General features: G+C 31.8%; 1 protein-coding gene across 1 annotated transcript in view; it reads left to right on the top strand.

Annotated features, from left to right (window-relative positions):
• The window catches only part of LOC127734994 (zinc finger RNA-binding protein-like), a 47,030-nt gene extending 19,857 nt beyond the window's left edge, over positions 1-27,173 (top strand). Inside the window, exons 10-24 of the mRNA XM_052245053.1 lie at positions 669-725; positions 5,018-5,157; positions 5,732-5,877; positions 6,595-6,700; positions 7,970-8,047; positions 8,415-8,488; positions 12,222-12,290; positions 12,676-12,877; positions 14,811-14,946; positions 16,978-17,081; positions 18,383-18,478; positions 19,385-19,496; positions 19,968-20,065; positions 24,517-24,658; positions 26,377-27,173. Of these exons, the coding sequence (XP_052101013.1) occupies positions 669-725; positions 5,018-5,157; positions 5,732-5,877; positions 6,595-6,700; positions 7,970-8,047; positions 8,415-8,488; positions 12,222-12,290; positions 12,676-12,877; positions 14,811-14,946; positions 16,978-17,081; positions 18,383-18,478; positions 19,385-19,496; positions 19,968-20,065; positions 24,517-24,658; positions 26,377-26,432 (1,616 nt within the window). The 3' untranslated portion in view covers positions 26,433-27,173. The remainder of the gene's footprint in view (positions 1-668; positions 726-5,017; positions 5,158-5,731; positions 5,878-6,594; positions 6,701-7,969; positions 8,048-8,414; positions 8,489-12,221; positions 12,291-12,675; positions 12,878-14,810; positions 14,947-16,977; positions 17,082-18,382; positions 18,479-19,384; positions 19,497-19,967; positions 20,066-24,516; positions 24,659-26,376) is intronic.
• The last annotated feature ends 613 nt before the right edge of the window (positions 27,174-27,786 follow it).

The raw sequence follows: 27,786 nt of genomic DNA, 5'->3' as shown, positions 1-27,786 counted from the left end.
GAAATTTTGTATTGTCTTGAGATGATTAGCTGTCAATTTATTTTAAGAAGTTACTATTAAAAATGTTGATTTAGGAAAATTAATTTTAGACATGATTATGTATGTCATTTTCTTTTTAAGACTTTTATGATGTATTTAAATGGGTAATTTTGGTTGCAAATTTCGTTTGAAATTTGAATTGAGATAATGACCATATCTGGAGGGAAAGAATTTTTTTTTTTGTAAAAGGGGGGGGGGGGGGGACATTTTTTTTTTTCTCATTTCAGATTTCAGAAATTAAAAAGAAAATTTCTTCGAATACTATTTTTTTTTTATTGCACAAAAGCAACAAAAAAAATGGGGGGTGGGGGGGTATAATTCACAACAGCATAGTGTATTGCACAAAAGCAAAAAAATTTAATATAAATTCAAATCATATAACCAATTCTAAGTTCTTTGACTACAGTTATTCTGTGTCAGAAACCTATTATGTGTGAAATATTTAATTACAATCCAAATTCAGACCTGTATCAAGCGCGATTATTGTGTCCATTTTAGCCCCAACTGTTCAGGGTTGGACCTCTGCTGTTGTATCCAGCTGCTCTCGGCGAAGCAATTTATTAGTTCATATTGAGACAATTTTGTGTAAATATTGTACTCCTTGATTAAGTAAATATACATATTTACAGATGACAAAGATGATGGTCCATTGAATATTTTGGGAGAGAAAGATGTAGCTCCAGTAGGTTAGTAGTAGTACCAATGTGAAGTATCTTAAGATGTGCATAACATGAAATATTGTTCATAAACTTTGATGAATTTGTATTACATTAATCTTTTTCATAAATGTGTATGTGCATACAAACCTGTATTGTTGAAATGTGTTAATGAAAACGTTTTGATGTTTTGATTTATACAGCCTTTCTACAGGATGTAGAGTCATTTACCATTTTAGGTTTGCATACAAACTACCAATAGCTCTAAGATATTGAAGAGTGTTTTTGTTATGATTTATAAGCAAACAATTTTTAATGGAGAATAGTCTTTGAACACATAAATGTATGAGGTGTGTTGCTTTTCAAATGCAGTTGGCTGAGGATACACAAAATAGAATTTTTTTTAAATTTTATAAGTATTTTCTAGTGATGTTACAGATGAAAAGTTACGGTTTTTATACGACCGCAAAAAATAAAAATTTTTTGGTCGTATATTGGTATGATGTTGGCGTCGTCCGAAGACACATTGGTTTTCGCACTCTAACTTTAGTTTAAGTGAATGGATCTCCATGAAATTTTACCATAAGGTTCAATACCACGAAAGGAAGGTTGGGATCAGGGCTTCCAAAATTTCCTGACGACAGCCGGACATTTTTCAAAGAAATATTTTTGACGGTCAATGATCAGCTGGATACTTAAATGTAACTGAGAGGATGCATAAATTGATATATGTGTCTAAATAATTAGTAGTGTTATATGCAATAAAATTATTTATAACTGTTTTGTTTTTTTCATTCTAAAAATAAATAAAATATTATCCTCGGTATTGTGTCATTTTTCTGTGTATCGTAATACAGTAACCATCATTGCATCAATCAGCTTCAGTACCTGACTGTTCTCATGTTTTTGTTTCTGTTTATATAATCTATCTTCTCTCTGTGAGTACTTAACACTTTGTAAATTAAGGCCATCTTATTTGAAACTGTTGATGTTGGCTTTAATTGCAGTACAACTTGATCATCAATACACGTGATACTTTTCTTTTTGTGTATTGATTACCTGACCACGTGACTTTTACAACTGATGCGGTATTTATAGATAACATTGAGGAGGCCCGATGAAGGATATTGTTTTAAACCGTGTAAAATCTACTGAACAGTGATAACATTTTTCTTTGTACAATTTCCCAACCTGATTTAGAAAATAAGGAATAAATAAAAACATACTCAGTTGATAAATAATTTAATGAATAACAACATGATATTTTATGTAAGCATATAACAACAATAAAATGTCAGAAGAGCACAATGCTGACAAACACACGCAATAAATATTACAATGAGCACATTGAAAAGAAGCACAGATCACAGCACAAGATTAGAGTTCATTTAGTCTAATTAAAGATTTTACATTCATGAGCTTGCTAAATGCATTGTTCTGATAAACATGGCGGTTACGAACGGATTGCCATTTGCGGATAGCAGGAACAGGGTCAAAGTCTTTAACATCTACACCTACTAAGCTTATCATCATAAGTTGATCTAAAGCGTCAATACCTAGACTACACCTTAGTCGATCATAATTCCCACGGCGGGACTTAACTTTACGTCGGACATCACCTCTTTCTCTATAACATCGGAAATTGTCTGAATAAATTCGGAGCAGGCATTGTTCTCTTGATATAATTAAGAAGTGATCACGGCACCATTTAACTTAGTTAAATCATTTATTGACTGAAATTTGTCCATTGGTTTTTCCTATATATTTTAGTAAATTTTCCCCTTGAGAGTACCCCAGTATTTAACACGATGTACAGTGTTAAATAAAATAATATATATCATACTTATTCATTTATAAATATCCTTATTTGAAGAATAACTTTTAAATATCAGGATACTTTTAAAACTGAATGCTCATTTAAAATAATATCTATAAAGCGTAATTAAATAGGATGTTGTTCCATACACGCTTACATGTTTGACCTCGTTTACCGGATTACCTTTATGTACATTGTTATGCATCATTAATTCTATTGATAAAGATAAGCTAAGGACACCTCATCAAAGGTAACAAACCTGTAATCAGTGAATGATTTATGGCTTCAATATAACTTATTGAAGGGATAATTGTTTGACAGCTTGTTGTTATTTAAATAAAAGAAAACGTGTTTTTTCTACTTTTTATTGATGTACACAAGCTAAAGACCAAGCCGTACATTTATGTACCCAGAGGATTAGACTAACTGAGACACTTCAAAGTATCTGAAATATGCTGCTTCTGTTTTATTAAACCCAATTATGACCGAAATATCTTTGTGAAATAGATTGCCACAATTATAAACTAAAATGCCCAAACGGACATGCCCAAAGCCCCAAACGGACATTTTTATCGATCGATAGTTGGTAAAAATTGAAATGACCGTTTCATGAAAATGCCTTGAATAACAAAATGTGGCACACCAATTCTATTTGACCGTTTGAGGCTGAGAGCAGCTGGTCTTTTTATGAAAGTTTCGGTCAAGTCCGGAATATATGACCGTTTTGGAAGCCCTGGTTGGGATTGATTTTGGGGGTTATGGTACCAACAGTTAAGGAATTAGGGGCCAAAAATAAGCATTTTTGTAACTTCCAGACAATAACTTGTGTGTAAGTGTATGGATCTCTCTGACATTGTACCACAAGGTTCCATATCACAAAGGGAAGGCTGTAATTGATTTTGGGGGTAATTGCCTCAAAATTTTAGGAATTAGGGGCCAAAAAAGGGGCAAAAAACAAACATTTTTATAGTTTCATGACAATAACTTGTGTGTAAGTGTTTGGATATTTCTGAAATTGTACTACAAGGTTCCATATCACAAAGGGAAAGCTGGAATTGAGTTTGGGGGTAATTGCCCAAAACGTTTAGGAATTGGGGGCCAAAAAGGGGCCAAAAATAAGCATTTTTCTAGTTTCCAGACAATAACTTGCAAGGTACCATACCACAAAGGGAAGGCTGGGATTGAGTTTGGGGGTGATGAATCATAAGGGGATCAAAAAATTTGGGGGGGGGGGATTTTTTTTTTTCTTTTTTTTTCTTTTTTTCCTTTTTTTTTCTTTTAAAATTTTCCATTTTAAGTTGGTTATTTCTGATTTATATTTAAAAGCAAATAATAATGATATGGTAGGAGATACACACCAAACAGGATGTGTAAATTATTATATAATAAGTATTGTGCAATAGCAAGAAATTTTCAATTGCACAGTATTGCACAATAGCAAGAAATCTTCAATTGCACAGTATTGCGCGATAGCAAGAAATCTTCAATTGCACAGTATTGCGCAATAGCAAGAAATATCCAATAGCACAATATTGCGCAATAGCAAGAAATTGTCAATTGTACAGTATTGTGCAAAAGAAGATACTTCGTATAAATTGCTTATTTCTTGATCAATTTCAATGGGGTTTTATTCTTGAATTCTTGGGGTTCTTTAATATGCTGAATCTAACCGTGTATTAAGTTTTTGGATTTTGGGCCCCGTTTTTAAATTGGTCCACATTGAGGTCCAAAGGGTCCAAAATTTAACTTTGTTTGATTTCATCAAAAATTGAATTATTGGGGTTCTTTGATATGCCGAATCTAACCGTGTATTTAGATTCTTAATTTTTGGTTCTGTTTTCAAATTGGTCTACATTAAGGTCCAAAGGGTCCAAAATTAAACTTAGTTTGATTTTAACAAAAATTGAATTTTAGGGTTCTTTGATATGCTGAATCTAAACATGTATTTAGATTTTTGATTATGGGCCCAGTTTTCAAGTTGGTCCAAATCGGGGTCCAAAATTAAACTTTGTTTGATTTCAACAAAAATTGAATATATGGGGTTCTTTGATATGCTGAATCTAACCATGTATTTAGATTTTTGATTTTTGGGCCCCGTTATCAACTTTGTCCACATTGAGGTCAAAAGGGTCCAAAATTAAACTTTATTTGATTTCATCAAAAATTGAATTCTTGGGGTTCTTTGATATGCTGAATCTAACCATGTATTTAGATTTTGGATATTGGACCATAATAGGTGAATGTCCAATTTAAAATTTTTAAGTTCTTGGACCACATTCATTCTGTGTCAGAAACCTATGCTGTGTCAAATATTTAATCACTATCCAAATTCAGAGCTGTATCAAGCTTGAATGTTGTGTCCATACTTGCCCCAACTGTTCAGGGTTCGACCTCTGCGGTCGTATCAAGCTGCGCCCTGCGGAGCATTTTATTTAAATTAATGTTGTAGTCGTTAGATATTGAGGTTTAAATGAGTAAATAATTCAATGAACTTTTATCTTATTAGGACATGAATACATTGAGGAAGTTAAAAATGAACATGGAAAGACTGTGAGCTTCAACTGCAAACTATGTGAATGTAAATTTAATGATCCTAATGCTAAAGACATGCACATGAAAGGAAGACGTCACAGACTTCAGTATAAGGTATGTCTTGTTAACAGTGTTTTGAAATAAGTGGCTGTCTATCCAATAGGGTCTATTACTTGGTCATTGAATCACATTAAAATCTGATAATTTGCTTAAATTTTTTGTGTACCCTGCATAAAAGCATTATGTTTTGAAGTGTGGTCTTTAGTCACAATTTAGATTTTAGAATCTATTCACTTGTGATTTTAGATATTTAATGAAAATCAACCTCATTCTTTCTAATGGTTCAATTGGAGGGTCAACTTAAGATCTATAAGAAATAAGAAGTGAACATTCATTTTGACAAGGTGACACAATTTTCAAGTACAAAACCAAAAATGGACAATAATATTGCTTAAATCACATTTGCTTTATGGCTGTTCCAGAAGAAAGATATTAGGGTTGAGAGGGGAATGTTTCAGAGCACTTTATAGAATTAATTTAAATGTATAAATCTAGTTAAACACATGTGATCTCTATTAGAAAGTGCAGAATTTTTTATTTTCAGTTTTTTTTTTTAGTTTAGAAATCAAATACCTTATTCTGGAAAGTTTTATTTAATTGATATACATTTGATAAATATTTTTGACAGAAAAAAGTTGATCCTCATCTTCAAGTAGAAGTGAAGCCAAGTATTAGAGCACGAAAACTTCAGGAAGAAAAGATGAGAAGACAACAGCAGAAAGAGGAATACTGGAGAAGGAAAGAACAAGAAGCAAGATGGCGGGAAGAAATGAGGTAAAGGCTATGAACAAGTTTTCGTTTTTTAAATGTATTTGTATTCAACAGACATCTTATTTAACATTGAAGGGATCTTGTGAAACATGTATCATTTCTCAATACTAGAAGAACCTTCATTCAAATCATGTGTTTTTGTAAATATGTATTTTGTGCAGCATTTATGTCTTACAAGACTAAAAACTTCAGAGCCCTCTGCTGACATAGTTCTCAATCTTTGGGATTAAAATGACATAAGGGGAGTAATTTTGATTGCCACATTCATTAAAAGTCATGAACTTGGAACAATGAAAAGATTTCACATATAAATTGAAAGCAAGTCGGTTACAGATCCAGATTTGCAACTTCATGAAAATCAGTGTTTAAATATTACTGTAAAGTGAAATGTTTTTTGTTGTTAGAAATTTGCTTGAAAGGACTGACCAATCTATGGTAGATAGGTAACAGAGCTTCATTCATGAAATTATTTAAAGTATATATAAAAATAAGGAGATGTGGTATCACTGACAATGAGACAACTATTGACCAAAGAATAAAGCATGAAGAATATATGAACTATAGGTCATTGTAAAGCCTTTAATGATGAGAAAACACATACATCGCGGTGAGCTATATAAGGACCCTAAATAGCATAAGGTAGAACCATTCAAACGGGACAACTAATGGCCTGATTATATATGTATACCCAATGACACATTAGATTTTCAATGTTTTCAGAATGGAAGAAGAGATGTATTGGGATGGAAGAGATTATTATGACTGGCGAGGAAGACCAGGAATGATGCCACGTGGCCCTTTTATGCCAGGGGCAGGTCCAATGGGAGTAAGTTATGTTTAAAATTGAAATACATGTTAAACAGATTGACAAATTGTATGGAAAGATCATATAGATTACATTATTTGTATAGGAATTTTGTAGTCAAAACATAATACCGAAATTCATGAACTACAAGTTCGTTTGATGATAGTAGTCTGTAAATCATGGATTACAGCTCTTTTCATAATGCTAGCAAGACAAAGGTTTGTTTGACTTGCTTGCTTTGTTTGTATAAATGTTTACTCAAGCATTGTAATTAAGATTGACATCTGCAAACAATATAAGAAGGCGGAGTTGAACCTGTGTATAGGTAAATTTGATTATTTGTTAATGTCCAATCAAATTTAAATATAATGTATACAAGTTTAAATCCGCCTTTTTATGTTGTTTCCAGATGTCAATCTTAATTACAATGCTTGAGCAAACATTGATACAAACAAAACAAGCAAGCCAAACAAACCTTTGTCTTGCTAGCATTATGAAAAGAGATGTAATAGTTTTTAAGTTGTAATGTTTTGGGTGTTTCAAATTTGATATGCCTATGGTTCATCACATATGCAAAGAATATTTGATTAGAAAATAAATAGAAAAGGCATATGAAATTATATAATGAATAATATACTCACTGGCATCTCTTTAAAGAACAGAATACAAACTAAATCATAAAATAATGATTAGAATGATGAGGTTTTTTGGTTTTTTTTTTTATAGTTGTCCGCATTGTGTTTTGCGCATGAAAAAAAGAATTACAGACTATCTATTATAAGAAATTGGTGTACTGACAGTAGTGGTAAATTTATATAAGGGATCAAATACCATGAATAAATGTCAAAATATTTACATTGAACAGATGTGGGCAGTGTAATTCTAATTCTATTCAACAATCATGTGTTGTTAGATGTTTATTAGTATACCATTAGTTGAAGAAGAAGAAAAAAAACAGAAATGATTAAAAAAAAAACATCCAACTTGTAATTTGATCGAAACAGTTGTATCAATTAAGTTAGTATAGAGTGATGAAAACATAAAGAGATATTACTAAAGGACATGGTAATAAACATGCAGTGAAAATATGATCAAATCGTGGAATTTCTGTTCATTCTGTCTTGGCTTAATCTTTTTTTAGTAGCACATGTTGTTATAATTGAAAACACAGTATTGCTACATTGACTTCAAGTAATCGGTGAAGCATAGAACCCTAGAATTGCATTTTATTGATCTTTTGTGTGCAAAAAAATCAGAAGTTCAAATAATTAATTTCATATGTTTTTGTAGCCAATGAGACGTCCAGACACATCAGATGATCGTCATGTGATGGCAAAACATTCCAGCATTTATCCAAATGAGGCTGAGGTGAGCATTGCATTAGAAAAACTTATGGTTTTATAAATGTCAAGGTACAATACAATATTCCTTATTCTGTATGACCATTCCATTCATGCTATCTTAATTTTTGAATTGGAAATACAAAAAACATTTGTTTAGAAAATTTCTAGAAAAGGCATATGAAATTATACCATGAATAATGCAGTCACTGGTATCACTTTAAAGAACAGGATACAAAATAAAACATTAAAAAAAATACTAAGAATGATAAAAAGAATTTATATATAGTTTTATATGTACAATTATATTTGAAATATTACACTAATCTGTGCTCTCTTCAAATTTATTAAAAGATTTGATAAGATTTTGAAATACTTGAATAACCGTTTTTCAGCTTCAAGCAGTACAGAATATAGTATCGCTTTGTGAAAAAGCACTAAAATTGGTGTCTGATTTCTTAGCAGAAAGGTTGGTAGTTTATTTATTTTTATATTCCTTGCATGTGATATGTTCATCTATAAGATATCTGTATTCAAGATCTAGTATAAACTATTTAATAGATTTCAAACTTTTCTTCTCTTTAGTCCTCTTGCTGTATTTGGTTTCTGCATTTTGTTTCCATCATGAGATTTAAGTAGGAATCAAATTAAGATTCTCTTTATATCTGCAATCTAATGTTGCTACAGTACTGAAATGAAATCAGCCAAACTTATAATTCCTTCTTTATATAGTATGGCTATGTATCCTGTGTTGGTTTTCCTGTCTTTAAGTAAAGTACTAAAATGAGTCCAATTGAGGGTTGTTGTTGTCATGTTTCAGAAAGTGCAGTCTGCATATCAAGAAAACAGAATTGATTTCAGCTATATTTGTTTTACATTAAAGTGTAGTATAAATCCTGGTATTGGCCTTTATGCTTCTTATGATTACATCAAAGGGAATTTAGATTATATATTCCCTTATTTAGTCAGAGATCTAATAAATGTTCATCCAAACTTACATCACCTTACTGTGTAGTGTTTATGCATCTATTTGGGGGAAGGGTTTGTGAGTTCAAGTTCATCTGGGTCTATCTCATACCACAAATCTGTTTTGATGCAGAAATGCCTTAAGAACGAAGCCCCTGTATATCTCACTGAAAAATTTAAAGAAATGCCGGAAATAAACCAATATTGTTTGAGGAATGTGTATTGCAAAAATTTACTACAAGTTCCAAAAGCCAAAACAGAGCTGTATAAGAAATCTTTTATATATTCAGGATCTATTTTATGGAATAACTTACCAACATCCCTGAAAAAATCAACCTCAAGTACAAGCTCATTCAAAAAGGATTTAAAAAATTACTTGTTGGAACATTAAGAAGCTGTGTTATTTTATATGTATAATAATTTTCACACACTTACTCAAACTTAAGATATTGTTGAGGTAATTTGAATGATGCCAATACTATATGAATTTGTAATTTTGACCTGTTTTGAAAATTGTACATTTCATAACAATTTTTTATTTCATTTTTTCATATATGTGTGTTTGTTTAATATTTTGTAATTGTTTGTTTTATTTCATTGTATTTCATGAGGGCCTCAGGGAAGATTAGTTTTATAGCTAACTGTGTAACCCTCTTAAACAATTATTATTATTATTATTATTATTATTATTATATTTGTTCTGTAAATAAGTGTAACTTATATTGCCAGGATCTTGTAACAAGCAAAGATAGCATATCTGTACTAATTGAGATGCTGATGCATGTAAATGTATTGGAATATAATAGTTTGTGAGTGGGTAGGAATATGCATGTTGGTCTTTCCTAGACTTTATGTTCTTTTCATGATGAATTGTTTATCTCCTATTACAGACTAGTCCTATTTCCTTATACTTAGTTTCTTTCCTGTGTACTCTTCATTTTACAATAAATACTTGCAAGCAGGCAGGATTTTGTTCGTCTCATGAAAGTGCTATAAAGCAGTTATGTTATTTCTGCATTGTTTAATTTCTGAAATAACTGGATTGGTTGTTGGGTGGTTACATACCACGTCTCAGCACATATTGGCTCTGTTGCAACAAGAATAAAAAGACAAATTAGAGTTTTATATATAACATAGAAGATGTCGCTGTCATAATACATTGTCAAACCTTAAGTTCTGACCAAATTTTTAAAGGCCAGATTGTAGATAATTTTTTTACAGCTCTTTTCATAATGCTAGCTAGACAAAGGTTTGTTTGGCTTGCTTGCTTTGTTTGTATCAATGTTTGCTCAAGCATTGTAATTCAGATTGACATCTGCAAACAATACAAGTAGGCAGAGTTAAATCTGTGTAAAGGTAAATTTGATTATTTGATAATATCCAATCAAATTTAAATATAATGTATACAAGTTTAAATCCTCCTTTTTATGTTGTTTTCAGATGTCAATCTTAATTACAATGCTTGAGCAAACATTGATACAAACAAAGCAAGCAAGCCAAACAAACGTTTGCCTTGCTAGCATTAGGAAAAGAGCTGTAAATGGTCTCAAAATATAGTTCCTTTAAATCGAACATGTATAACTCCATATACAGATTTAATTATATAAGTAAATTCTTTGTGATTCCCAGCATTTGATGATAAAAGTATGAGGTTACTAATTAAATTCTCAGTTGTGACAAGTGGAAATCTGGTTACTTGATGAGTAAAGAAGAACTTAGTAGAGCAAGGAAAAGATTGATTGAAGGTTGATCTATGAGGACATTGAAAAGAGAAATATGGGATACACTTGTCACATTCTTTACCATGAAGATGCTGGTTTAATGAGTGAGCCATACTATTTTTATACGACCGCAAAAAAAATTTTGTGGTGGTATATTGGTATGACGTTGGCGTCGGCGTCGTCGTCCGAAGACACATTAGTTTTCGCACTCTAACTTTAGTTTAAGTGAATGGATTGCAATGAAATTTTACCATAAGGTTCAATACCACAAAAGGAAGGTGGGGATTGATTTTGGGGGTTCTGGTACCAACAGTTAAGGAATTAGGGGCCAAAAATAAGCATTTTTGTAACTTCCAGACATAACTTGTGTGTAAGTGTATGGATCTCTCTGACATTGTACCACAAGGTTCCATATCACAAAGTGAATGCTGGGATTGATTTTGGGGGTAATTGCCTCCAAATTTTAGGAATTAGGGGCCACAAAGGGGCAAAAAACAAGCATTTTTCTAGTTTCATGACAATAACTTGTGTGTAAGTGTATGGATCTTTATGAAGTTGTACAACAAGGTTCCATATCACAAAGGGAAAGCTGGAATTGAGTTTGGGGGTAATTGCCCAAAAAGTTTAGGAATAAGGGGCCAAAAATAAGCATTTTTCTAGTTTCCAGACAATAACTTGTGTTCAAATGTATGGATCTCTCTGAAATTGTACTGCAAGGTACCATACCACAAAGAGAAGGCTGGGATTGATTTTGGGGGTAATTCCCTCAAAATTTTAGTAATTAGGGGCCATAAAAGGGCAAAAAAACAAGCATTTTTCTAGTTTCAGGACAATAACTTGTGTGTAAGTATATGGATCTTTATGAAATTGTACTGCAAGGTTCCATATCACAAAGGGAAAGCTGGGTTTGAGTTTGGGGGTAATTGCCCTAAACATTTAGGAATTTGGGGCCAAAAAGGGACCAAAAACAAGCATTTTTCTAGTTTCCAGACAATAACTTGTGTTCAAGTGTATGGATCTCTCTGAAATTGTACTGCAAGGTACCATACCACAAAGGGAAAGCTGGGATTGAGTTTGGGGGTGATGAATCATAAGGTGGTTCAAAAAATTGGGGGGGATTTTTTTTTCATTTTTTTTCTTTAAAATTTTCCATTTTAAATTGGTTATTTCTGATTTAGATATAAAAGCAAATAATAATGATATGGTTTGAATAGGTAAATTAAAAATTTTTAAGTTCTTAGACCACTTTCATTCTGTGTGAGAAACCTATGCTGTGTCAAATATTTAATTACAATCCAAATTCAGTGCTGTATCAAGCTTGAATGTTGTGTCCATACTTGCCCCAACTGTTCAGGGTTCGACCTCTGCGGTCGTATCAAGCAGCGCCCCAGCGGAGCATTTTATTAAATGTTATCATTGACTTTAGTTTGGGAATTCATTTTACTGCCAAAAATCCAAGATGGGAAATAAAATATGAATATCCTTTTTCTTCATGCAATAAATATTCCTTTTCAGCTTGCCAAAGAAAGTAGAAGTGAAGATGGAAGTCGAAAATAAAGAAGCTGCTAAGGATGCTAAGGAAGGGTTAGTGTTTTGCAATCACATTTATTTTTTATCACACTGCATGAAATTTCCATGTGAAAAGATTTGTTACTCAAGTAAGACTCCTTTGAAATGATATCCCATTTGAGAAATTTATTCTGCAAATTCACTATGAAAATATTTCCAGACACCTGTATGATCTCACATAAATGTTAATGAGACAGATGAGTGTTGTTGCAGTACATAAAGAAATTCTCCCTTTCCAAAAAGGAAAAAAAACCTGAAAAACTATGAGTATAAATAAGAAATTCGAAAAATTAGAAATAACAAATTTCCTATATTTGATGCCTTTAATCGTTGATCTTAGACATTTTCACATCTGAGATTGCTTTGAATGTATGCATAAAGAAATAATACTTTATTACAGAGAGAAGAAAGAAGACAATCAGCCACCCAGAACACTGAAGGGAGTAATGAGAGTTGGTGTCCTTGCTAAAGGACTGTTGTTACATGGGGATCTCAATGTTAACTTAGTAGTCTTATGTGCTGAGAAACCTACCAGAACATTACTGGAAAGAGTTGCAGATAATTTACCAAAACAAATTGCTGCATGTCTAACTGAAATGAAGGTATCAATCTTAGAATCGTATAGCAGCTAATTTACTGTATAAATTGATGTGTATAAACTGGTGTACTGGTTTGATAGTCTTACGTTTACAGGAGGTCGTGGGTTTGATCCTGGACTGGGTCAAACCAAAATCTTTGTAATTGGTATTGCTGCCTCTTTGTCACCCATGATTAATTCAATGCAATAATACTTTAAACAATACGTCACAGAAAGGAAATGAAAGAACAGACATCTTTAACTGGCAATGTATTTTGTCTCCTCAGTTTCAAGTGAGAGATTGCATTGAATGTTATATTTAGATTAAGATATTTGTGTATTTTTAAAGTTGATGTAATACAAACTATAAACTAGTACTTTAGGATCCATTTTGTCAATGAATACAATTAGATTAACATAAATAAGCTACATGTGTCTACAGGTTTTGTAAAAAATACATAGAATTTGAATGATTTTCAACTAACTGCAAATACAGGCCATAATCTTGCCGGCGAAATGACGATTTAAGTCGCCAAAGAATTTTGAAAATCGCTAAATCTCGCCGGCCGACTGACTTCATAGCGAAGTCAAATCGCTATCAAAATCGGTAAAAGGGAGACAACTTGTAATTGACAAGTCTCACAGGTTAAAAAAAATGGCGGCTGACAAGGAAAATCGAGATTTTCGAAACTACCCAGGACTAATACTGTAAACGATCAAATTAAATAAATACAACGGCGACTTTGAACATCATCGGATATAACTTTCAAAACTGTTCAAACGGAAAACTGACCATCTGTTTAAGTTATCGTTTTACGATGATTTTCATCTGAGGATGATGCGTAATCACTCAGCTGATTTGTTTTATTTTTATTACCTACACGAGTCGATCAATTTTACTATTCGGTAGGTAAAGGGTGGGAATTAACGGTAGATTTATTATATTCATTGAATAAAAATTGAAATATAAAAGGTAGAAAGACAGCTGATGGATAATGTGATTGCAAACGTACGACACTCGACCAGATAATTTGTGATCAGCAGTGGATTTTTCTTCATGACCACTTCGTTGATATGGATGATATTTTAAAAAAATGATAGAAATTAGCTCTTTATCGGATAATTAACTTGAGATTGAAAGATATTTTCATTTATAGACTTACAATCTTTAACGATAATCTCAATTACTACAACTAACATAAATGTCTTGGACATTCAATATAATGTTTTACAAAACAATGACAAGTGGTGATATAAATTAAATTCCCAGTCATGTGAAATTCATCATATTTTTCTGGAGTTTTAAAAATAAATTGAGGCAGATGCACATGAATTTAATGCATCATAATCATGATAATATTACTAGGCTACTCCCTCATGTCCCAATCAACAAATTTTATTTAGAACACAATATGGTATCAATAAATAAATAAATAACAACTATATATTGTCTAAACCTTTTTATTAAGAACTTTCTATATATACATTGTGTACAATAACATATGAAAAAACTGCAAGTACATCTTTTATTGAATATAAAACAATTTCCTTAGTGATAAGCTTGAAAACACGATGCAACCGAAACGGTAATGGAATCTCACTTCTCCAAGAAGTTGACCACTTCTCCCTTCTCTCTCATGGAAGGAGAAGTCACTTCTCCCTCTTCAAAATCCTAGATTAGGCCCTGCAAATATACAGTTCATACAAGTATTTACCTGTGTGTTTGTCTACAAAAACTACATATCTCATGTAAATATTTATTTGATACTTTCACACTTGATATTTCCCCTCATTTTTACCAACAAAAAAATAAGATATGCTATTTTTCAACCATTAATTATAGGTAAATGGTCAAAATATTTGAAAGATTTTGCAGTTTTAAGTTTGGCAAATACTAAGTACCTATATGTTTTTTTACTGAAATGAATAAGTTCTTCAACACGCCTTTCTATTTTCAGTCTGAGGAAAAATTTGAAGTGAGACGATGTGTGGAAGAAGCAGCTATTGTTGTTACCAGTGATGCAGAAATTAAAGCATCATGTACCATCACTCTGACCTCTCCAGTCATGAGGGAAACAGCAACCCCTGAAGGAGGTAAAGACAAGTATTATCAAAAGTTTTATTTCTTAAATTTTGGCACAAAAGGAAAATTGTAGAGTGGTCATGAACATCTTCAGGCTAATTGTGGACTCTTTAAAATGAAGTGCAGTCAAGCTCATAAGTATATATAAACTATAGGATAGGGGCCTGGATGTACTTCACTTTGATGGAAAGAGTCTCACAGTTTAAAAGTTCCTAGATTCTGAGGTCGTTTTGTATTTGAGGTGGTTTGGTTTGTAGTGAGGACATGATCATTCTACATTTGCTAAAATTATCTTCTACCAAATATTGCATTAGACATGTCAATTGGAAATTAGAAGGCTTTACCATACAGGGTTTATGTATTGTCAGTATAAATAATCTAAACACAGATTAGTACATCGCATAAACATTGGTTTTTCATAGGGAGAGTTGTCAGTATTTACACAAGTCTCAACGTTTAATTAATTTTAATGAGAAAGTTGATCATGGCACTTCTGGACTAAATTTTAAAGTTGTTTATCTATGCAACAAATATCTCCACTTTACATATACAGTACTAAGGTTATGGAGATTTTAGTGGGACTTTGATGTTGCTTTTCTGATAGTTGTAGAAGCTGTCTGTTTATTTAGTTAAATTCCAATACACTCAGGTAAAACTAGTTGTACATACATATTATTTTCTATATACATCCTACAAAAGTTTAATTTTGAAATTTGTTGAAAATATTTCTTACTTTGTTCCAGTTCCTTTTATGAGTTCTTGGTAATGATTTTCTGATCTCTGTTTTCTTAGTTTTGAAGCAAGATAAGAAAGTAGGAAAATACACTGTTCACGATTTATATGTTTCACAGAATATGTAATGTTTAAACAGAATAACTTGATTTAAAATGATGTTAAAAGTAAAGTTTCATTTACAAGAAATGACTGTACAGAAAACAAAAGTAAAGTTTCATTTACAAGGAATGACTGTACAGAAAACAAAAAAAAAAGATAAAGAAATAATGCTTAAACAGATGGTCTTTCTGCTCCAGAAAGATTAATTATATATATTTTCTACTTTTTTTATGACATTTTGTCAAATATAGTATGGTGAACAGTATATTTTCTTGCTAATTTATATCTTCATATTAATATCAAGTCTTATAAATGTCCAGAAGTGACCAAAAATTACTAGAGTTTATTCTTATGCAATGCGAAGTACTAAACTTGTCGGACAACTTCCAAGTATGACTTTTATTCTGTACCATATATTTCTATATATATTGTATATGTAAACAAGATTGGTACAGAAAAACATTTCATGCTACTTTTAACTATGATATAAATGGAAGTTATTAACAATATGACACTACATGAAACACAAATTATTTATATTTTGATTATGTTAATAACTGTTTATATTGTGCTAACATTGGGAAGCCTTCTAGACAATCTACTGCACAGGTCAGAGAACATCCAGTCTCTCAGCGGAAGGATTTTTGACCATAGCAGCAGTTGTGGACTCCATTGGGAGATTTCTGCATTCAGACATTTTTTTGGCCAATTCTTATTAAGTTTTAGAGAAATATAGAAGAATTTGTATGTATTTTTCTATGATTTTGTTCAACTCGCATGTTTGCATGCTCTGTGTCCAGCAGTTCTTCTAATGTCAAGAGATTATGTTGCATGGTTAAATTGGAAAAATACATTAGTTTTGTTATGTTGGAGATCAATAACCATTTTAGCAGTTTATTACTTAAGCAAAATTATCTGTGAAATTTGTAACAATTTTTCTTGTTTATTTCTAAAGCCAAATTGTATTGTGAAAATTCATTTCTCAGTTAACCAATGTTTAATTTTTGTTTGTGATTTTTACTACATGTCAAAGTTCTGGTAAGGAAATGTGATGATTGAAATATCATTTTATAATTACAATAAAAGCATGCTTATAAAAAATCATGAATGCAAAGATTTCAACCTTTGGGGTCTGCATAAAAAGGCTTGCCAATCTGCTTTGCTCATGGTCAAACACCCATTCCTACAACCTGCTATTGTGTTAACAGAAACTTCAGCCACACCTGTAACCACCAAAGATCCACCAGATGTATTGGACAGGCAGAAATGCCTTGATGCCCTAGCAGCTCTACGCCATGCTAAATGGTTCCAGGTTGGAAACTTTTAATTTACTACTTTGCAGCCTTATGAAATATACTTTTGATGTTTAAAAGCTTGTGCAAGTTTTTGTACATATTTTTGTGGTTATTTAGCTATGTAAGAAATGTGCAGTCACCACCTGATATCCAAAGCACCTATAAATATGTTCATGAGACTATTTTTGTGTGAATGAAGAGAAAATTAAGAATGACAGGGCTCATAGATACTTCAAGAAATATACTGTAGAGCTTATTTTATGGCGATTTTGTAGTTATAGGTGCTTACAGAAAAACCACAAGAATCTGAACAAGTACAAAAGCAAACAAAACAAAACAATGATCAATCTTTCTTGTGTATAAAATAGCATAAATAAAAGCTGATATATTTTGATGCAAAGTCTGCAATACTTCTATTAAATCATGGTTTCATAAGACATTCATTGGTAAAAAATATAATCAATGTAAACAGTGAAATAGTAGGTTTCTGCAATTGTCATAATTAAATTGGTTATCAAGTCAAAAACAATATCTCAGCTTATAATATTTTGTTTACTGTAGTTCACATATTTTAATGTCCAGCTTATGTTTTCATTTCAAAGTTTTATTCATTGCATTTACTTTGTTTAAAATGTAGGTTTTTCATTGAAAAAGTGAAGAACTACAGTAACATCTTTTTTGCAATAACCCTAAACCTGACTTTATATATTAAGGCCATTTAATGGTATTATTTATACATCCTACATTAAGCAAGAGTTTCAGCCATGTAAAAAGATTGATCATTTGTGCCAACATGAGGCTGGAAAGTTGATATGCACACACAGGGCTTTCAATTATATGACCAAAGGTGGCTCCATTCTTCCAATAATTAAAAGAATGGAAGCTGTCTATTTTGTTAAATGAATTACATAGGAAAAGCAAGACCTTTTTTTTTGAAAGCCCTGAAAACTAGGTCTTAATAGAAAAATCTATGTTTATATATCATGATAACCCATTTACACTCAATTTTCGTTTGAACACATTTATTTTACCTCCAAAATAAATGACTGTTTATGGTTGAAATTTGAGTGTCGGTGTGAAAATACATTTGGAAAATGTGGATGAAATTGATATAACAGTAATTCAATTTATTTTGATATGAATAACAATCAAAACATTTCGGGGGAAAAGTTCCCCAACAAAAATTAGTGTTTATGACAAGGTAAGTTATTTTATTTTTCTTTGAAAAAAAATAAATAATTTTTTCTCCATCCACATTTTTCTTCTAATTAGTGCAGAAACTTGTGTAAAGCATATTTGTTTTGTATCATTTGTATAGGCTAGAGCAAATGGACTGCAATCCTGTGTAGTGGTGATTCGTATCTTGCGTGACCTTTGTCAGAGAGTACCAACATGGACACCTCTCAACGAATGGGTATGTATTGTGAATATATGCACTATAGAAACCAAATATAGTCTTTTCCTTTGGCATGCTATGAAAGATTGCCTCTCTTTGAAACAAATGATAGAATTTTGCCAAATATGCAGCACTTGTCTAATATATAAGTGATTTAAAATAACAGAGTAAGATTATATGGAGTTCATAATCAATAATGGCACTGAAAATTCTGACCCAGAGTTAAAGCATCAACTTTTAAGGAAAAAAGATGGACTAACCAAATTGATAAACAAAATTATTTAAAACTTAAGTAAAAACAAGTTAAAATTGTATACTCTTATTAGTGTTCTAGAATTAAACGCATGGGAGGCCACAACCAAGGAAATGCAACCACCCATATTTAGTTAATTTGAGTGCCTCCCATCCCACCCACACAATAAATTTTGGAACAGCCCTAATAACATTTGATAATGATTTGTATCTCACTTTCTGCATCTTGTTTTGACCAAAGAGTGCAGCTAGTGCTTTCCAAAAAGGTGTATTGAACGTCAATGTATAAATAGCTATTTTGCTTAAAATTTTGAAAAATGATACCTTTTTGGAGATAATTCTTTCACAACATCTTAGATAAAATTCAACGAAAACACAATCTCAATGTCGCAGACAAGAATGCATTTGGACTCTGCAAATAGCACAGTTGCTGTATAAAATAATATGTAAGGAGTATTCCTGATAAGATATTGTTCTGAATTGTTCTTAAAAAAGTTTGTTCTTTGTTAAGTTGTGTAATTTTAAGATTCAAAGATTAGGATTGTCTATAGAATGAAAGAAATTTATTAAACCTAATATGAACTAAAAAGGTATCAATTATTGATACCTCAAAAATGTTTATCATCTTTGTATTAGAGATGATTGATATTAATTGTTAAAAATTGTTTACAGGCAATGGAATTATTGGTAGAGAAGTGTGTAGCAAGTGGAGGACCCACCATGAGCCCTGGTGATGCTTTAAGAAGAGTTTTTGAATGTATTGCATCTGGATTACTCCTTCCAGGTAAATGTTAAAATTAACTGAATGATTTAAAGATATTTTGAAGCAGACTTTAAGCAAGTTGATTATAGAAAAGTTGTAAGTGTTTGCCACTTGACACATTTTTCAGCACACTCTATCATTTCTTATAGAGGAAATAAAAAAGCAACTATAAAACTCCTTGTATAAAATATTGGTATTCACTGCCTTTGTGATGTCCACATTCCACAACCAAGACTGGTTCACTCAGATTCAAAATGATGTTTAGTTTGAGCTACATAGTTTCCTACAGACTGTTGCTTAATATAAATTCCAGCTCTCTCGTGTTACTGTCTAGTACAAAGTAGGGTTCCTGTGTGTATTCATATATCATCAAACTACTCTTGTTAACAATATTGTTGAAAAGTGACTGTTACACATCAATCTTTTCTACTTTTCAATTAGATGTTAAAAATATTGTAGCAGTTTAAAATTATTGATTATCTTTTGAATTAGCTGGACCAGGATTACATGATCCATGTGAGAAAGATCCCATGGATGCTGCTACATCACTGACCAATCAGGAGAGAGAAGATATTACAGCTTCTGCACAGGTATTAGTTTTTACCAATCACTGTCAATTTTGTGAGAAAAGGTCCAGATCCAGACATTCGAAAATAGTGGAATTAATTACTTTTGGAGTGTCAAGAACTCGTTGGAAGTACTTGATAAATTGCATGCATATATTGGTGATTTTGAATCTGTTCAAAGTTTTAATTTTTCTACCCTATATACCACATTGCCTCACATTCTCATTAAGAAAAAATTCACACACCTAATTAAATGGGCATTTAAAAAGTCAGAATGTGAATATATATGTTCAAACTCTTTTAGGTCATTTTTTAGTAGCAATAAACAAAAAAACTATGTCAATTGGACATGCTTTGATACTATATATGCCCTTGAATTTTTACTAGATAACATTTTTGTTCGCTTTGGAGATTCCGTATATCGTCAGGTTATTGGAATTCCAATGGGGACTAACTGTGCACCACTTATTGCGGACCTTTTTATACGACCGCAAAAAAATTTTTGTGGTAGTATATTGGTATGACGTTGGCGTCGTCGTCGTCGTCGGCGTCGTCGTCCGAATACACATTAGTTTTCGCACTCTAACTTTAGTTTAAGTAAATGGATCTCAATGAAATTTTACCATAAGGTTCAATACCACAAAAGGAAGGTGGGGATTGATTTTGGGGGTTATGGTACTAACAGTTAAGGAATTAGGGGCCAAAAGGGGCCAAAAATAAGCATTTTTGTAACTTCCAGACATAACTTGTGTGTAAGTGTATGGATCTCTCTGACATTGTACCACAAGGTTCCATATCACAAAGGGAATGCTGGGATTGATTTTGGGGGTAATTGCCTCCAAATTTTAGGAATTGGGGGCCAAAAAGGGGCAAAAAACAAGCATTTTTATACGACCATGACAATATCTTGTTTGTAAGTGTATGGATCTTTATGAAATTGTACTACAAGGTTCCATATCACAAAAGGAATACTGGGATTGATTTTTGGGGTAATTTCCTCCAAATTTTAGGAATTAGGGGCCAAAAAGGGGCAAAAAACAAGCATTTTTCTAGTTTCATGACAATAACTTGTTTGTAAGTGTATGGATCTTTATGAAATTGTACTACAAGGTTCCATATCACAAAGGGAAGGCTGGGATTGATTTTGGGGGTTTTCCCTCAAAATTTTAGTAATTAGGGGCCATAAAAGGGCAAAAAAAACATGCATTTTTCTAGTTTCAGGACAATAACTTGTGTGTAAGTGTATGGATCTTTATCAAATTGTACTGCAAGGTTCCATATCACAAAGGGAAAGCTGGAATTGAGTTTGGGGGTAATTGCCCTAAACGTTTAGGAATTTGGGGCCAAAAAGGGGCCAAAAAACAAGCATTTTTCTAGTTTCCAGACAATAACTTGTGTTCAAGTGTATGAATCTCTCTGAAATTGTACTGCAAGGTACCATACCACAAAGGGAAAGCTGGGATTGAGTTTGGGGGGTGATGAATCATAAGGGGGTTCAAAAAATTGGGGGGGGGGGGATTTTTTTTTCCTTTTTTTTCTTTAACATTTTCCATTTTAAATTGGTTATTTCTGATTTATATATAAAAGCAAATAATAATGATATGGTTTGAATAGGCATACATGTGAACCTCCCGACGGGAGTACAATAATCCCGTTTTCAGGGGTCTCCTCCCGACCTCCCGTTGAAGAGGAAAAAATCCCGTGTATGAAATTTTTCATGAATGAAAAATTTCTGCCCAACATATCATCTCAGGCATCTGGTGTAACTGACATTACCTGAAGTTATATTTTACCTGTAAATCAATTAACATGCATAATTATATGGCTTCACTTGTCAGCTTGGGTGTCAAACATACAGGTAATCAACGATTTTTACCTCAGGCTAACTGCCGTTGTGTAACAAAAACTGTGTATTTATTGGGTTACTTCCCTTGATTTATCCTGTTTTAAGTTACTTTCCTTTTAATAATGAAAATTTTTAAAAGAATATAAATAAAATATAAATTGAACAAATAATCATACAAGGATGGTTATTAAATGATTTTAAATGTCTTAGGACAAATAAAAAAATGATAATTTGAAAATTATTTGAGGATTCTAGACTTCCTTTCAAGGCTTAAATTGAAATTTATATAATAACTATGACCCTAATTTTACAGATAAAATGATTTTCTGAGTTTGCAAATAAAAACTATTTGCAAGAGAAAAAAAAAAATAAAAACTATTTGCAGATAGCTAAACAAATGTTCTGGTTGCAATGATTGTTTTATAGAATATGAAGTAAAAAATTTAAAGAACATACTGGAAAAATACAATGTTAGATTGAACATGTAGAATATAAAGATGGAGAAACTTTATAAGTACAAGGGTACTATAAACATAATAAATTGGATGGAAAGTTGAAGAAAACACACTTTAAAAGACCATTTTTACAGCACACGGTTACATTTACAACAAAATTAATGTCGATTAAAAACCTCCTGATCTGAGTCCTAATCTCCTGACCAAAATTTCCCAATCTCCTGATCTGATTTTCACAGTCCATCACATGTATGAATAGGTAAATTGAAAATTTTTAAGTTCTTAGACCACTTTCATTCTGTGTCAGAAACCTATGCTGTGTCAAATATTTAATTACAATCCAAATTCAGTGCTGTATCAAGCTTGAATGTTGTGTCCATACTTGCCCCAACTGTTCAGGGTTCGACCTCTGCGGTCGTATCAAGCTGCGCCCTGCGGAGCATTTTATTTTGTATTGCTATGAGTTACAATTTATGACAAAAATCAGTAAAGACCCATCGAAACAACATCTGATACACAAATTTAATAATACTTTTAGATATTTGGATTATATTTTGGCTCTCAATAATGACGACTTCAGTATGTATACTAAAGAAATTTATCCTGTTTAACTTACTTTAAATAAAGCTAATACTAACAATGACCACTGCCCTTTCCTCGATCTTGATATCTATATCATTAACGGAAAGCTTAATACATAAATATATGATAAAAGAGATGATTTTTCATTTCCTATCGTTAATTATCCATTTTTAGATGGTGACGTTCCCTTGTCACCATCTTACGGTGTTTATATATCTCAACTTGTACGATTCGCTCGTGTATGTAACAATGTTTTAGATTTTAACGAGAGAAATTTATGTATTACTGAAAAATTATTACACCAGGGTTTTCGATATCACAAACTAGTCAAAACATTTACTAAATTTTATCATCGGTATAAGGACATCATTCGTAAATATAGCTCAACATGCAGACTTCTTATACGTTCAGGTATTTCACATCCAATTTTTTATGGAAATATTCTTTATAAAGCACAAAAATGTCAGTATCCACCTCTGAAACTAACAAAACCTTTAAATAGACTTATTAGGAAGGGATATAGTTACGATACTGTTGTCAGGTCATTAAAGATTGCATATTTTGGCGTTAATATTGATTCACTTATAGGGTCTTTGCATCGGCACTAAACACATTTATTTAAAAACCAGTTGTTGGCATGACACGGGTTATGTTCTTCTCATATATGTTATGATGGTATGATACTAAACCCCTAACGGGAAGGATTGTGCCTGATATTCATATGATGAAGACATAATCTTTCAATCAGTTTAATTGAAGTCTGGAGCTGGCATGTCAGTTAACTGCTAGTAGTCTGTTGTTATTTATGTATTATTGTCATTTTGTTTATTTTCTTTGGTTACATCTTCTGACATCAGACTCGGACTTCTCTTGAACTGAATTTTAATGTGCGTATTGTTATGCGTTTACTTTTCTACATTGGCTAGAGGTATAGGGGGAGGGTTGAGATCTCATAAACATGTTTAACCCCGCCGCATTTTTGCGCCTGTCCCAAGTCAGGAGCCTCTAGCCTTTGTTAGTCTTGTATTATTTTTAATTTTAGTTTCTTGTGTACAATTTGGAGTTTAGTATGGCGTTCATTATCACTGAACTAGTATATATATTTGTTTAGGGGCCAGCTGAAGGACGCCTCCGGGTGCGGGAATTTCTCGCTGCATTGAAGACCTGTTGGTGGCCTTCTGCTGTTGTCTGTTCTGTGGTCGGGTTGTTGTCTCTTTGACACATTCCCCATTTCCATTCTCAATTTTATAGACAAATGAACAAAACTTTGTTATAGAAATAGTGCAGTACAAAATTCTATCAACTTGATAATTATTTTAAGAGTTCATTACATTATTAAAATAATATTACAAAATGATGAATTCTTCAATATTAAAACACACTTGCATGTTAGGCACCAGTGAAATTGTGTAGAGAATTTATTGGATTCATTATTAATTGTTTGATTCTGAGAGTTGGAACCTTTGTAATTAAAGGCAAGCAGTGGATTACATACCCTTGGAAATATACATTTCCTGATGTTTTGATAGGAATAAGTCATTAACCATGAAATAAAGTATTCCAAACTGATGTGGATTATTTTTTTTCCTTAGCATGCATTGAGGCTGATTGCATTTAGACAAATACACAAGGTTCTTGGTATGGATGCCTTACCAGCACCTAAATTACGAATGCGCATGACTCCACGGAAAAGACGCCGCACTGACAGTGAGAATACTGGTGCTGATGGTGATGGTATGTAATGTGATTTACTAAAATTGATTATTACAGCATCTGTACATAATGGTAAAAGAAAATGAAATACATTTATGATTTAATTAAATCACACATATTATTACATAAAAAAAATTTAAATTTCAGGAAGATAATATATGAAATTGAGATAATATTTCAAATGATTTAGATCTTATGCTATTTACAAGGATGAAGGAAAAATCTTCGCACCATTGACATAAAGAGGTTGTCAGGAGTTGCCTTTGGTGACAATCATCAAAATAAAGGACAAAAATTCATTTTTAAAAAAAATTTCAAAGATATAGCAGTTCACTTGGATTAATGTATTTCACACCTTAAATCTTGTTGTGTGTATTCTATTTGATAACTGTTTAGGCATGAAGATTTTGATGGTGGTCATGTTTTTCTGTATTTATAAACTTTTATCACAACTTACTATACACTATTCATGAGATATATTGCTTATTCTGTACAAATCTATGCAGAAAAAAATTAAGACCAAACATGTAATGTCAACCATGAAAAATAAGGATTTGAAATAAATGGCTAATTCAACTGATTATTCAGGAATATATGTTTGCTAAAAAATCAACTCTTTATTGATTCAGTTTTATGAATAATATTGTTTGTACATGTATTGCAAACTGACTAATATATCTGAAATTAAAGCAAAGAAAAAGTAATTCATTCATTTTGTATGTGGCTTCATGGAATAAATCATCAAAAAAGGCATTTATGACTTCAGCCTGCTTGTTTAAATTCTCCTTAGCATGTCAATCAATCAGTTAGGTTATCACATTTAAGATATATAAATATGAATGATTACATTTGTTTTTATCCATATTTTTTTGTTTTGAAGATAGCTTGGTTTAGTCTAGACAACATGACTGTTAATGAAAAGAATTTATTTATTATTATCCTTGTATGAATTGTACACATCTGCTTATATTGTATCTTCAATCGAAATTTAGACAATGAACATTTACTTTAAAATGAGATAAAGTGGATTTAAATATGAGTATAATGTGAGTTATTGTTACTACATGTACAAGGTTTTCATCTTTCTACTGTGAAAATTGCTGAAAACTTGTAATCAAATATTTCATGTGTTCCTTAAATGATAAAATCCACATTTACTAAAATGCAAAAAGCTGGACAAATTGATAATCATTTTCATATTTGATAATTCAGAAGCCTTGAGGGGATCCTTGAGATCTCCAGTAAATATTAATACAAAACACACAAGTAATGATAAGATGCATGCAGTAAATGAAAGCGGACATACACTGTTGATGATATAAGTTATATGGTTTGCTACTGACCCCCTAGGGATCCATAGAGAGTTAGTTAAATCTGTAGGGGATGAGGCGGAAGGTCGAATCCCCTATGGATTTTAACAACCCTTTATGGATCCATATGGGGCCAGTAGTGAACCTTAATTGAATTTATCGCACACAGTACTTTTCCTGCCAAGTTTTGTATAAAAATAAACAATGAAATACAATAACATTAATAGATGACGTCACCATTAATAGTAGACGTGAAGTCATGATACCCCTATGAAATCTACGGATCAATAGGGGGTCACCACGTGACAGCATTACACCAATCACAATGTCACTAATATACCCAGGGTGTGATAATGAATCATGAAATTGTAGAAAATATCATCATATTTTAAAATTGTTTAATACATTTAGAATATATCTAATTTTTAGTTGCAGGTGAGAAAAAAGACAAAAAAGATGAACTGACAGAAGAGGCAAAAAAATAATGAATGTGTGACAGTCTTTCTGGGGACCATAAGCAGATTTGTGTTTATCTGATCAAAGTGGATAATTGTATCATTGTTAAATTTGGAAATTTAAACATTACTTATTGTTCAGTAGATATTTACTCATTTCATTTCACTTTATATGATTTTCATAATTCTTGTTTTATTTTGTAAAGCCAGATAGACAAAGAAAGGAATCAATAAGGTCTTTTATTTCCAAACAAGAATGCTGTACACGAACTAGATATAATCCTGTTCCTCATCTTACTCAGTGTCAACATGTTGCAAAAGCTTGTTCTTGATGATTTTTGTAAAGTATTCATTTCATTTCATTTCTTTCATATTTTTTCATGTATTTCATGTTTTTAATTACTTTAATACATATAGTTATCTGTTATTCCATTCCTCTCGATCATGAGTATAGAAAATATTCTTTGTAGGGTGGAAATTGTGATAGTTCTTTAAAAATATACATATATGTGAGCAGGTGTTAAGAGATAAGGTTGTTGCATTAAATGAAAAGCAAGATATTTTACCAGCATATTAAAAGGTGTTTATGTGGTAGATTGATACTAAAATAATGGTTTCAATTGATAAGGGAGATATTATGTAAGCTTATGCTTGAGTGCTAGGTACAAGCTTTGTTTGTTTTGAAGTCGGACATTTGAAAGCTTGATAATTGTAAAATGTATATAGAAGGCTATATTAGCCATGAGTGAATAAAAGTGGATACAAACAGCATGTCTGTATTTTTTTTCATCCTACATAGCTGTTAGAAAAATATGTATGTATATTTTCTCATTGAGACTGTTGCTTAGTCTTGCAGGCAGTTAATAAAAGTTGTAAAAGCCATGCAAAGGACTTCAAGATTGCACAACAACAATCTTCCTTTTCCCTTCTGTACTAATTAAAATAAACCGAGATGTTGATTTTACAGGGAATCATGTAACCAATTCAGAACAAGAACATGTAAAATACATATCCAGCTATGCCTTAGACGGTCAATCTTAGCTTAAACGAGGGCCTTTTTGAGGGCCTCAGGGAAGATTAGTTTATTCTAACTAACTGAGTTTACCCTCTTTAAATAAAGAATTTATTATTATTATTATTATTATTATAAACATTGTACTTTTCAACTTCTCAATATAACAACAAGTGTATAGGAAGTTGTTTACTCTTGAGGTTTTAATGGAAACATATGTGAAATACCATCAAGTTGAAGATGATTGTATTTGTAGAACCAACAGGACTTTTTGGTTCATATTATACATTAAAAGGGTAATAGGAATTGCCAGAAAAATTGGACAGTACAACAGACCACACAATCCATAAACTACTGAATCCCTGAAGAAAA

This window comes from Mytilus californianus, unplaced genomic scaffold, assembly GCF_021869535.1.
Source record: "Mytilus californianus isolate M0D057914Y unplaced genomic scaffold, xbMytCali1.0.p SCAF_3, whole genome shotgun sequence".
NCBI classification, from domain to species: domain Eukaryota; kingdom Metazoa; phylum Mollusca; class Bivalvia; order Mytilida; family Mytilidae; genus Mytilus; species Mytilus californianus.
Note: the sequence above shows the minus strand (reverse complement) of the source record. Positions and strands in the feature narration are given on the sequence as shown.